Genomic DNA, 13,672 nt, shown 5'->3' on the forward strand with positions numbered 1-13,672 from the left:
CTAAAAATACTCGAATTCATGAAAACGTAAAAATTTAGATTTGAGATGCAAAATGACCATTTTGCCCCTACTATGGAAATTATCAGAGTTTCTATCTTCTTCATTTATTTTATTATCATTCATGTATTCCTTAGGCCTACTTAGACTTTAATAACATTAAAAAACTACTTCTAAGAGCTCACCATGAGAAATGACGAAATTACCCTTAGTTCGTGTTATCCCGTCTACTTCTAGTTGTGGGTCTATGGAGGTCGAGGTTTCATAATACAAGGGTACTGGGCGTCACACATTGATCATATGAATGCCCCTCACAACAATAATCACAAGAAATAAAGGGACTCTATACTAAATGGACTTTAAAAGAATCAATAAATGGACGCCAAAGAATCAATTTTCTTAGTGAAAACAGCTACCTAAGCAGTCAACGCATTAATGGCATCCAGCTCATGAATGCCTACTACCCTCTTTTAGCAAGGCCCTCTCAGAATGCCACTGATAGTTGTTGAAGGCCATCTCGTCCAATAGATCATAAGCATCATCAATTGACTTAGTGATGAGAGTGCCACCAGTTGTTGCATCAATGGTAGTCTGAATTGGATTCAACAACCCATTATAAAATGTTTGCACTTGTAACAATTTAGGAAGATCATGATGTAGGCATCTTCGATGCAAGTCTTTATACCTCTCCCAAACTTCATATAAAGACTCAGAATCCAACTGCATGAAAGAAGTAATATCGTTCCTTATCTTTTCAATCATTGCAAAAGGGAAAAACTTAGTTAGAAACTTTTATGCAAGGTCATCCCAAGTAATGCTAGAGCCAATCAGAAGATAGCTCAACCAAACTTTGGCTTTATCCCACAATGAGAAAGGAAACGACCTTAACAGAATGGCGTCATCAATAACCCCATTATACTTAAAGGTGTCACAAATCTTCAAGAAATTTGAGATGTGTGCATTCGAATCATCATTTAGGAAGCCTCCAAATTGAATAGACCTTTGGATCATTTGAATGATGGTTGGTTTAATCTCAAAATTTTTACCTTGAATTGCTAGCCTCTGAAAGCTTGAATGAAGTCCTTGGACTAATGGAATAGCATAATCCCTCAATGATTGATTATCAACTATATGTCTATGAATTTACTGCTCACCTTGATTCTTAACCATTGTATCTTATTGATTAAAGTCTTAAGAGTTTTGTCTAAGTAATCTACAAAAAGTCTTCTTGATTTTTAGATCACAAAGGATAATTTCCAAGCTCCTTACACTGGCCAAAAAGTACCTGAAAGTAAATAAAACAAAGCTTACATTAAGACTAGTACCCAAGCATTTGGCTCATTGGTTGGTGCATAATCCCCCTGCCTAAAGAGCAGGGTTCGAATCTGTAAGACCTCAACCTCTATAGGCTCGTAACAAGGTGTAGACACGATAACACGGGCTAGGGGTAATTTCATCATTTCTCATGGTGAGCCCCTAGAAGTAGGCTTTTAGACATTATTAAGGTCTAAGTAGGCTTAAGGAATAAATGAATAAGGGTAAAATAAATGAAAAAGATATTAATACTGATAACTTCCACAATAAAGGTAAAATGGTCATTTTGCACCTCGAGCCTAAATTTTTAAGTTTTTGTGAACTCAAGTACTTTTAGACTATTATGGACTTTGTCTCAGTGTTAAAGGAGTAAAAAGAATGCATAAAGGAAAGAAGGAAGACAAGTGGCCTTGTTAAGGGCATTATTGTAAATTGTATGAAAATTAGATAAACTTTAACTATAAATATCTAATCTCCAGCAACTTTTCTTGAGTTTTCCAACAGCTTCTCTTCTTCTTCTTCCTCCTATCCTCCTCTCCATTCCATGTTTCTTTGCACTTTTCATGGAAGTATCCTTTGAAACCTTTAAAACTTGCCCAAATTAGCTTTATTTCTCATGTTTTCTACACCCTTTCATAGGGTTTTTCATGCTCTTCCACTTTTCACCCCAACAGCCTTCAAAAGTCTTTCTTAGGTACATCCACTCACTAGTTGGACGTGTAGAGAGAGAGAGAGGGTGATTTCCCTTATTAGCTTGGAAGAATTTTGAAAATAAATTCAATTACAAATCCACAAGGTGAGTGAACTTGCATTTAAAACATTTTTGGGAAATGTATTGGTATTTGGATGAAGCATGTGAATGATTTTTATTTGATTTTTCCTTAAAGATAATGCATGGGAACAAGCCTTTATTAAAATGTTTATATCGTGAGTGTGCTATATGATGAATCCTTGTGCTCCTATAGGATGCTGATATACATGTATATGTGTTGTGTATTGATAGTTAATATTGTGTAATAAATATAATCATGCGTGTGCGCTATGTGAGGGATGCACATGTCAGTGATGACGGGTGCGGGAGTGCGGATGGTGATATTGCCTGTGCACGATGTGGGGTATGCACACGGCGGTATTAGTTGTGCACGATGTGGGCATGCACACGATGACTCCAACTATGTGCACGATGTGGGGGTTGCACATGAGTTGGGTGAGGCGGTGGTGGTATTGGTGGTTTAGCGATGTATATATATATTTAGGCAATAGAAAGTTCATGAATATGGTATATGGTTGTAATGTATGCGAAATCTTGCGTGTTGAACCTTGGAAATTGTTAAGTATTTTCAAGTTGATTTTGTCATTACAGCAGGATGGCTTTTTCTTGATATAATGAAATTTTTTTCTTGGTGTACTGTTTCTCGCTACAGCTAGAAACTCTCGGGTTGGGAGGCTAGCTGCAATCCTGTAACTCACTACAATGAGAATACATTCTCGCTACAACGAGATGTCTACAAGTGGTTTTGCTGCAGCGAGAATTCATTCTCGCTACAGCCAATAACATTCTGTCGTGCTTGCTATCTTGTTTTGTTTCTGCCCTATTTTTCACTTCTTTAACATCATAATTGATCATGGACTTCTAACATCAAGGAATTAATTAATTAAGTTTGAAATGAGGGGTTTTAGTGAAAAACCCTCGAGTAGCTAATGATTTGAGCCCACATTTCGCTGCAGCGAGAATGCCTTTATGCTGTAGCGAGGATTAGTCATTTCGCCTGTCTTGCTTGAATGCTACTAAAGTTTTCACTTTTCAAATTCTTTGTTGTGTATAGATCTTTCATCATCAAGTGATTAATCAATTAAGGGTTTATTGAGGGGTTTCAATAAGTACTAAACTAGATTGCATTGTTTTTGAAAATAAGTGCATCATGATTTCTTTAAATTTTCTTATCGTTTGCTTGTTCCCTTCCTTTGTTCACTCACTAGGTTTATACTCACGGTCTTCAACTTCATGTTTTCAGATCAGGAGGCAGTCAATAACTAGGTCGAGGTGTCTTCCTAGATTCGTCTCCTTGGTGGGTATCTCGGCATTCAATAGCTGTACTTTCGCCTGGGTCTCTCCACTGGAAGTCGAGTATCCCTTTTATTGTGTATAGACAAACCCGATGTAAATCATTAAGATATATGTTTTAGACAATATATGTATATTTTAATTGGTAATGCCATTATGAGTTGGCAATGGTTAGCATTATATTGAATTGGAATTATGAAATGTGACTTTAGCAACTTTTGATGGAATGATAAACAGGTCACATAAATAGGCTTGCTTGGGCTTAGTGGGCTATGCCCATTGGGCCCATGCGTTGATCATGGCCCAAAATTTGGGTCGTGAAAGAATCCCCCCTCTCCCAGTTATAAAAAAAAAATGGCTTACATTAAGGCTAGTTTGCTTAGTATTAATATTAGCAAAAAAGTAGAAAAACAAATTCCCAGCAATGACACCAAAAACTTGTTGTAAGATTTATATAACATGTACGTGGACGTGTCGCAACAAGTAATAAAATGGTAAGTAGAGTGTCAATCCCTCAAGGAATTGTCTATAATTCTATCCAAGAGTCGATAATTGAGAATTGGTGAAAATGATATCTACTCAACTAAACTTAATCTAGAAATACAGTAAATTGATTTGGAAACAATTGAGAAAGACCTAGGATTGTGGTTTTAATTAATGCTTCATTTAGATTTAAGATTGACTAATTACCTACTTTCATGGAAACCTAACGCTAGCCTAGGATCCTTAAGTATGTACTATTCTCTATCAAAATATCGTCCGATGGCCTAACTTAATGTGATGTTTATATGCCTATAGTTAATTAATTAAGCTAAGTTCCTTAAGTATGGTCCTATAATTAACTGTATATGGTTAATAGGTGTATGTGTTCCATTTTAACAAATCACCCAATTAATTACTAATTGCAATGATCATATGCTACACAAACCATTGTTTTTTACACTAATTTTGTCAAGTCTTATCTAAAAACTCTAACACATCCTATTAGTGTTCAGTCAATAAAATGGGAAATAAGTGCATATTTGAATAAACATTAAATATTTCATAAAGAGTAAGCAATAGTCAATCAAGAATCCAAACTATACATTAATCTCCACCATAATCCTAGAAAGGAAAGTTTGGCCTAACATTTCCATAGCCCACAACAAAATCTCAACAAAATAAAGCATTTATATAAGGAGATTTAAAGAGATAAAAATAAAGCTAGTGAGAGAGAACTCTTTTGGTGCAGCTTTGTCATGCTTCTTTTCAAGAATTCCTCTCTTTTTCTCCTTGTGGAAAGCTTCCTTTTTGCCTCTTTTTTCCTTTTCAAAACTCTTTTTTCTCAACTCAAAAGCATTTATTTATACCCCCATTTTCAACCCTAGCCCTAGAAACCTGTGTAGACATTTTTTTCATTAAATGACATGTTCTCACTGCAACAAAAATAGATTCTCACTACAGCGAGAAACTCTCTGACTTGGGACTGCTATTTTCACGTTTCTCGTTGCAACCAAAATTGTGAAATCCAACCTTAAGTAAGAGGATAAGTTAGGAAAATCCTTAGGTGAGCATATAGATTACATATTTTGAACATCCAACTTAGTTTTAACCTTCAAAAGAATTCATTGACACTTTTGGTGGTTTGTCACTTTTGAAGCAAAAAATTCTCTAAGTCTGAAAAGGCTCAAAATATATTATTTTTATAGAACAATCCTTTGAAAATAAAAAATGGTGGTAATGATTCCCTTGAATTTTATATGATCAAAAATGATTTTTCCATAATTTTTAGACAGCTTCTAGTCGTTATGAACAAGTTTGATCCCTTTCTAGTCATTATTTTATCTTCTAATATTTAAACTCAAAATGTGCTGGCAGTGATCTATTAACCAATTAAGGGCAAGCATTAACCGATTAACTCTTCTATGTTTCCTACATTGTTTTTTTGTGCTAACCAATTACCTACAGCTTTAACCGATTAAAGGCTTTCTGTTTTCAAACAATGTTTTCCACCAGCTTTCTTTTAATTGACTAGTCCTCCTTTTATCTGATTAAAATGGGCTTCTTCAAGTTTAAATCTTCTCATTTGACTTCATTTGAACAATCAACAATATTTGAATTTGAACTTTGACACTTCTTGACTTTTGTGCTTTGACCTTGAGTTGATTAACTCTTTGCGTATTAACCAATTAAGAAGTTTCTGTTTCACACTCGTTAAGTGCCCTTGAATACCTTAACTGATTAAGGTTTCTTGTTAACCAGTCAATACTTGTTTGTTCCACTTAGCTTTTATTCTTTATTTTTTTAACTGATTAACTATACTTATATCAAGGCAAGCCTTTTTAGATTTGCTTTTAATCAACATCAGTATTAAGGGATTTAAATGAAATCTTGCACACTACCCTAACTATATAAACTTGTAATAGTTTCAAAGAATTTCGAGTTGAAGTTCTAACACTTTGTTAGTTGTTTCTCTCTCTCTCTCTTTTTCCAACAAACTTTGTTCTCTTTGTTGAGAGATAGTGTGCAAATCTTTAAGTTTTGTTTTCCAGCATATAACATAGTAAACATCTTATTTTCTTGTCTGTCCACGCAAGGTTCCATAGACAACTCCAATTTTTCCTTGTGAGCCCACATAAAAACCAAAAATAACGCCTCGTTTTATTGGGTACGAACTGTAAGAATTTACTACAAAAACCAAGAAAGTAACAATGAAACGCTGCATTGCCTTTCGATCCTTCTGTTTCTCTTGAATTCAGATTATTCTAATCCAATAATTAACGATTAGTATTAATTTTGTTTGTCCTCTTAGTGTTAAGAGTTTGAACGCTTTAGAATTTCAATTAGATAACCCTGCTGCTTTGTTATATTCTAAACACAAGACTAAGAAAATCGTTCACTTCAATGGTCCATTGTACAGATTATCCCGCTCACCTGAACCTATTGAAATTTTTGCTTTATGACAAAATAAAGTGAAGTATTCTAATGCAATAGAAACCTTGTGTCCCCATTTGCTGTTTCAACCTGTGGCAATCTTTCAAAGGCCATTAAACTTATCAGCAGTAATAACCTTAAGGTCTGATAGCTTACAGTTTATGCAACATGGAGAAACTTTTCTTTACATGAAAACACATCATTATTTTACTTTGTAGAAGCAATTTTTCTTGCTCAACTAAAATTTTTACAAAAAAAAACAGCATCCATTAGATCATAAAATATTGACAAGGAGTGATCGAATATGGAAGTAGAGATAGACTCAGCATTAGTGTTGAAGAAGAGAATACTTTTGGCTTTTGATGGATGTAAAGACTTGGAATTGTTCGGATCCTGTCATATACCTCTTGTCCTCTAAATGTCAACTAAGTTGTCTAATGTTCATTTCATAATGCCAACAATGTTCAATGCAGAATTAATTGCAATTAGTAAGCGTATGTATGCTTCGAAACTGTGCAAATTCATCAAGAGGCACCCATAGGGTAGCTCTAAATGGGGGGAAAAAATTCTTCAAAGTGCACAAATAGCACTATGACTTATAAAAGGTATGAACTACAATAGCAACCCTTACCAACTCCATTCCACCCACCCAAAACCATTGGAGTTGTTTCATGGCCTAATTAATCTGTGCACATAGTGAACATTAGGAACACTTAATCAAGATGCATCAACTTTCAACTAGAAAGATATATCGCAAAGTAATAAGGGATTCAACAAGAAAATGCCATCAAACTGCATTTTTAGAAATGAGTGAGCAGCTCAAGCTTACGAGCCTGGAAGAACTTACAGCTCCCTTTGGCACTTGATTCTATTTCTTCACTCTTCCTCTTTGATGTAGTGAAACCAACATTCCTTAATTTCAACTGCTTGCCACTGCTGCTGTTAGGGACATCTTCATCCACTTTATCAGATTCCCTATAGAATGCAAATGAACAAATTTTCAATTAAGTGACCTTAGATGTAGACAAACCAAGGATCAGAGAGTAGAGTGGAAGCATTAAAATATGAAGTCAGTGAACAAATGTCGGCATGTGCACGTGTAAATAATGTCTTACACACTATACATACATAAACTACAAAACAAATGAAATTCATTTCTAAGTCCTAAGTTGTGCACCTCCTAGTGGAATTGATCAAGGTTTACTGTTCACTTTTGAAAGTCCATGAATATACAGAAAAAGAAGACAAATAACCAAGACAGGCGATCAAACTACTGCCGTTGCAATTGTATTATACACACACACAAACACATTTCTAAGTCCTAGGTTGTGCACCTCTTAGTGGGAATTGATCAAAGCCTACCATTCACTTTTGAAATCCATAAATATATGTAAAAAGAAGACAAATAACCAAGCCAGGTGACCAAACTACTGCTGCTGCAAATGTCTTATTCTAAACTGTTCTACACATGCAAATGAAATATGTAGTCAAATAGCAAGAGAGCCACGGTATTCACTTTCACAATAAACCATCACAAGCTCTTAAGTATAATGAAGCAGTCAAATAATTTATTCCTTGTATCACCAGATTACTAGTAGAAAAATAGCATCATTTACAAAGTAAAAAAAAGGAAGAATTGAATATCCAAACTCATTCAATTGTCAGAGTAAGCACTGACCAAGCATTTGCAGCCAAATGAATCAGAGAATTATAATTCAGAACCCAACAGAGAAAGCAGTTTGACAAAGGCACCCAAAAGTCTTAATGAACTATCCATCACTTATCTATCACTCTATCATTCCACTGCTGTTGGAAATGCTACACCCGAGTTTCAAGTAAATTAAACAAATAAACAGGCAATTGGCAGAATCTTGTTAGAATAAACTGTAAAATGCTATCCTAATGACCAGTTCATCACACTAAAAAAAAAAGAAGAAGATTTCACTACTAGGGAAAGAACCTAGAGGAGGAAATTTGGAGCAAATCACACTTTTTAATATCCTGATCTTAACATTGCACTGCTAGTAAAACTGTAAAAGAACCTTAATAAACTTTGATCAGCATAACATGGGTTAAATATTTGGATTCTAACCACCAATTTTACAACTGCTCTAAACCTTCCAGAAGTTAAAAGTAAGAGGCTAGTTGAAAACTATAGAAAATCACAAACATTGCTGATATGCATATTCTAACCAAAATGGCCTAGAAACGCCTTACTTAAAAGGGCAGTTTGGTGTTCAAGTCTTGGGGAATGTGAGGTTTTAGTTATGTTTCTTGTAATTAAAGGGAAAAAAAACCCAACCCCAACCACCAACACCCCCTCAAAAGATATAAATAAATAAATTCTATATACACAGTTGTTCGATGCAAATCCAGCAGAGCTTAGCCACACTAAGAATTGCAAAGTATTTAGACTTCAAAAAGCCCCACTTGACTGCAGGGCATGTAAATTTGATGTACAGCTTGACTGTTTCAAGAAAGGGTTGGATTCTGATTTGTCTAAGCAACTGAAGTGGCAGGAGACTATTCCAATATATTGTAACTTATTTCATGTTGTAGTTGGTTATCCCCTCAGCCTATCACACTTTAGGCCTCCTGTTTGAGTCCAGGCAACGCCATCAATGTTATTTATCCAAAAATAATTAGGCCAACCTTCAGCAGGTTCTTATGTCAATGACCTTAAGGCAGATGTACTCACACTTCTACTTGCACAAACGATGATAAAAAACTTCTGGACAAGAGAGGAACAAATTTGCAACAAAAAGTACATACCAATAACAAAATGAAATGCGGTAAAGCATGGAATGGTTCCCAAACTAAATGTACAAATGAACCCTCTAAGTTTTCCTTGTTTTAATCAAGCATTCTCCACAAGCTAGTCTAGCAATTGTCAATGTTAAGAATAATCCATTGGTTTAACTTAAGCAACTTAATAGAGCTTAATCAGTATATTGAAATAAAAATAAGAATAAGAGAATTGTTGATGTGGCCTTAAATAGTAAATTTCTTTACCATGTCAGCATTACAGAAAAAAGGGGGGGAAAGAAAGAATGAGCTATATATTTTTTTAAAACATCAAAACTCCTTTCCCAGCTTAGAGAACTCAATAAAACTCTTGTAGCAACTGACTCATGCATAGCTTAGAGAACTCCTATGAAACCAACTTACTCAAGCATCTTTCTCACCACAGACAGAAAACAATGGCAGCATTGAGATTGACCTTAACGAAATGAGATTGGGAGTTGAAGCATTGGGATTAAAACCAACAGTGTGACAACATATGTTCCGCAAAAAACAGTGATGACATTGTGGTGAGAAGAGAAAATAACTATTGAAAACACTAAATTAAGGTTGGTGTGTTATGTATAATTTTATAATATATTTGACATTCACAAAAATAATAAATCAATAAAAGTTAATAAGTTAATTTTATATATAATAATAAATTATTAAAAATTAATAATATTATATGTACACATTGAAAATCAACAAAGTAATATTTATCAGTTAATTGTTTATGTATTTATATTTTTTTGTTTTATATAATTAATTATGAATGTATTAGTTAATTATTTATGTATTTATATATTCTTTGTTTTATAATTAATTACGAATGTATCGTTTATTTATTTATATACTAAATAAATTGATTATACATCTCATGATTATTTTTTGTATTTATTTACTCATATATTTATTTATATGATTATTTTATATTTTTATACTTATGTATTTGTTCATTGGTTTATTTTGCAAAACTATTTGTTTATTACACTAATAAAATGAAGAATATGAAATAAATAAAGTAACATATTAGAAAAGAAAAATATACAACAAAATCAAGAAAAAAGAAAAATGATCTAAACATTAAAAAAAGTGAAGAAAAAAGAATAAAACCAATTGATACAGAGATTTTCATTGTCACTCAAATTTAAATTAGAATGCAATCAAGATGAATATCATAGAAAATTGATTTTGTCATTTAATTGAGAAGTTACAGTCTTAACTCTTATGTACTTGAACAAAAGGCACTATTATGCAACATTTCAAAACAAAGTCTCTTAAACCTGAAGGGTGATGCAGCATAGCCAAAACTTCATTATGCTGTAAGCCAAGAATACATTCAAGCTTGAGCTGGTGTGCTTTACTAGAGTTTCGAGTTTTTACTATAGCTACAAGCTAATGCAACATGAAAAATCTTATATCAGCTAAGTAACTAAGCTCCAACTGTCATTGCAAAGCTTATCCAAAACTCAAATCAAGGTCAAGCATCAATTAGAGCCAATCTAAAGCATTCTACCAGTCAGTTCAGCTCATTTGTAGACCTATCCATAAACACAGAGAACAAATAATTCTCAAGACATGTAAAGGTAACAATGTTCTTTATGATGCAACAATGTTGAAGCAACCAGGACATTGGCGTATGTACCTTTTCATCTCTCTTATAAATAATAAATTGGCATATTTTCTTGATTAAAAAACAAGAATGCATATTTACATTATAAAGAATATGAAGACAAGACAATGCACAATTATGTGGAAGGTACTAAAACTGAATGGAATTTGAGTGTTTGCAGATACCATAATACTTCAACCATATCCTTGTAATATGAATTGCATGTACCCCAACTGAAGCGGACCAGTGTTGGGAATCCAAAGACTGAGTGTTTGTGATGTTCCAACCAGGCTTTTGTTTCAGGATCTAGATACATCAAAGCATAACCAGATTCCTTGTTTAAATAACCTTTCTAATAGGGGAAAAGAAGTTAAGGAGTTAGACTATGTCAAGCACTTTTGACCTCCTGGATATCCAGAACCAAAACTCCTATGCATGTTTTCAGCTGTTTCCTCTAGCACCCACTCTCGCAAGGCTTTGTCTCTAGTTACCTGAACAGTTAAATAAAAAGGAAAAGAAAAAACAAATTGAAAGCTGTTTGCAATGAGCCAAAGGTAGGACTTGGAAAAAGGAAGCTAATTACCTTTGCAACTATGCTTGCCCCACTTACAACTGGATACAGACTATCAGCCTTCTTTGCAACCACAAACTTTATGGAAGGAAATCTTTCAGACAATTTGATTCTATACTTGTCAGGATCTCCAACTGTATCAAGGTAAACCTGAAATACAAGGACATGTAAATTTTCCTCCACTTTTGAGTTTTCATAAAAAAAAAAAATTAAGGTCTAATCAAGGCCAATTCATTTCGAAAAGGTTAGAAAGAGTTCTACCTCAGTTAGGAGAACTCCCTTGTTTAATACCCTTTTGATTAGGCCAGTTGCAGAGTCATGTGACATCTCATTCAGATTCACCTTATGCCTGTTGACAATCAAACACGTGAAATCTAGTAAGAGAACAGAAAAACACAATGAAAAGCTAAAAGATGTTATGCTTTCACAACTAACTTCTTTAGCATTTTAGCAGAGAGCTCCCTTGGATCTATAACATCAACAGACCACCCTATCGACTCATCAGCCTTTAAAAGCTCAAATAATTCCTCCCTCTTCTCTTCTTTTAATGTCTTTGAATCTACAGGTGACAAAAGTATAGGGTAAAATTCATATGATGAAACCATACCACTTCTTCTAAAATTATAAGAAAAACTTTTCTATGATATTAAAGAAAATGAGAATTTGGTTGCTTCATAGCTTAAAATGAAGGAACAAATGCAATCCTTCATTAAAACAACTAATCAATGAGTGTAGTAAAATTAGTACGTATGAAAATGCTGTTGAATGAAATTGAGGAAATGCCAATTTCGTCAAAGAAATCATTTCTTCCGTAAATTTATCTACTAACACCAACCAAAAGAAAAAATCAGATAAATTTAAATTAAAAAAACCCCCAAATTGGAATTTATAGCCTTTTCGTTGTACTATTCTATATTCTACAATATGCCAGTACCCAATAGAGTAATGTATCATTATTTCAAGATTTAAATTAGGGAAATACCAAAAAAAAAAAAAGAAAGAAAAGATATTTGGAGGGCTTGAACCTGCAAAGTTCAAGGTAGCGAGAGCTTTCTGATAAGAGCGAGCACAGTAAAGGCATCCGTACACCATGGGCCCTGAAACAAGCAAAACAGAAAAAAAAAAAAAAAAGGTCGAGAAATCATGGCTAAAATTTGGGGAAAAACAGAGATTGGAAGCAGAAGAAGAAAAGGGAGAGACAAAAGACCTAAAACCGGGCCACGGCCGGCTTCGTCAATGCCCATAATGCAAGGCGTAGATGCCCATTTGGGGAGAGGAGCTTCAGCTTCCGACCCCATTTCCACAATCTGAAGGCACTCAAACGCCAAAGCTGCTGCCTCTCTTTTAAGACTTTGGCCCCTTCGTTTTCTTTATCCCGATTCCCGCCACAAATCGCAGGGTTTTGCCCCGCGCTTTTTTCATCGTTGCCTTTTTTTTTTATTATTCTCTTTTTTTATTGTTTTTAACTTATCAAAAGAATAATTACAACTTACTATTATTTCTACTCTTGTTTTACCTAAGTGGTTTTTTAACTTTTAGTTCTTCATGAAATTCGTAAATCAGTCCAACAATAGAAAAGGATGGAATATGGAAACAAAATGACATTACGGGTGAAATTAAAGATGGTTGTTGATATTTTAATCGACTTTAATGCATTAAATCTGTTTTACCTGATTTAACCAAGTTTTTTTAAAATTTTGAAAATTTTTAATTTATTTAATAGGTTATTTAACAATGTTATAACTATTATATTTAATTTATGGTTAATATAATCTTATTTTGTGAAAAAAAAAGTAAACTTTTACTAATAATTAGTAAAAATAATGATACTCTTTTTATGTACAAAAATCCTTTTACGTATTAGTTTTATTTTTTCTGTGATTGCACTTCATAGAAAATTTTAAATAAGAGAGTAAGGATTATGTAAAGAGTGGAAAAAAAATCAATTATTCTGTTTTTAATTTCACTATTTTGGTTTCATATTCAAGATAAATGCAACATATTTTTAATTGATTTTAAGCTGATTAATCATATAAATATTCATCATTATAAAATAAGTTGAATTTATATACTTCATTATATTCCATTGAATGGAATAAGCGAATAACAACCAAAGGCCTGAATGAAAGAATAATTAATGTTGGAAGAAGCATTGGGTTTCCCAATTTGTAATTGGCAAGGTGAGATCATGGAAAAAATAATTAAAATATAATAATGTTGAGGAGTTCTTATATAGTATAAATTAAATGGTAACATAGAGATGGTCTAGATGGAAGACCATAGTCAGCTACCACTTAATCATTTTTTTTATTTTTTTGAAAAAACTCTAAGGAAATAACAGCCAACATATATACTTCTTAGAATGGATTTTTTTTTCTTCACTAATAAAATTTTTTTTATTTCCATTTTGGCAAAA

General features: G+C 33.4%; 1 protein-coding gene and 1 non-coding gene across 2 annotated transcripts; one reads left to right on the forward strand and one right to left on the reverse strand.

Moving 5' to 3' along the window:
* The first annotated feature begins 642 nt into the window (after window positions 1-642).
* Window positions 643-750, forward strand: LOC148760369 (small nucleolar RNA R71). The gene has a single exon (XR_016023304.1). It is a non-coding gene; the product is annotated as a small nucleolar RNA R71 (small nucleolar RNA).
* Window positions 751-6,855: 6,105 nt separating this feature from the next.
* LOC18586758 (Polynucleotidyl transferase, ribonuclease H-like superfamily protein) lies at window positions 6,856-12,673 on the reverse strand. Its single transcript, XM_007010304.3, has 8 exons — window positions 12,464-12,673; window positions 12,282-12,353; window positions 11,692-11,815; window positions 11,518-11,605; window positions 11,269-11,406; window positions 11,089-11,176; window positions 10,871-10,991; window positions 6,856-7,264 (listed from the first exon to the last, which is right to left on the reverse strand). Exons 1-8 carry the CDS (start codon window positions 12,552-12,554, stop codon window positions 7,090-7,092), a joined length of 897 nt encoding a protein of 298 aa, XP_007010366.2. The 5' UTR covers window positions 12,555-12,673; the 3' UTR covers window positions 6,856-7,089.
* Window positions 12,674-13,672: the final 999 nt, after the last annotated feature.

This window comes from Theobroma cacao, chromosome 10 (genome assembly GCF_053813885.1).
Source record: "Theobroma cacao isolate CCN51 chromosome 10, ASM5381388v1, whole genome shotgun sequence".
Classification (NCBI taxonomy): Eukaryota; Viridiplantae; Streptophyta; class Magnoliopsida; order Malvales; family Malvaceae; genus Theobroma; species Theobroma cacao.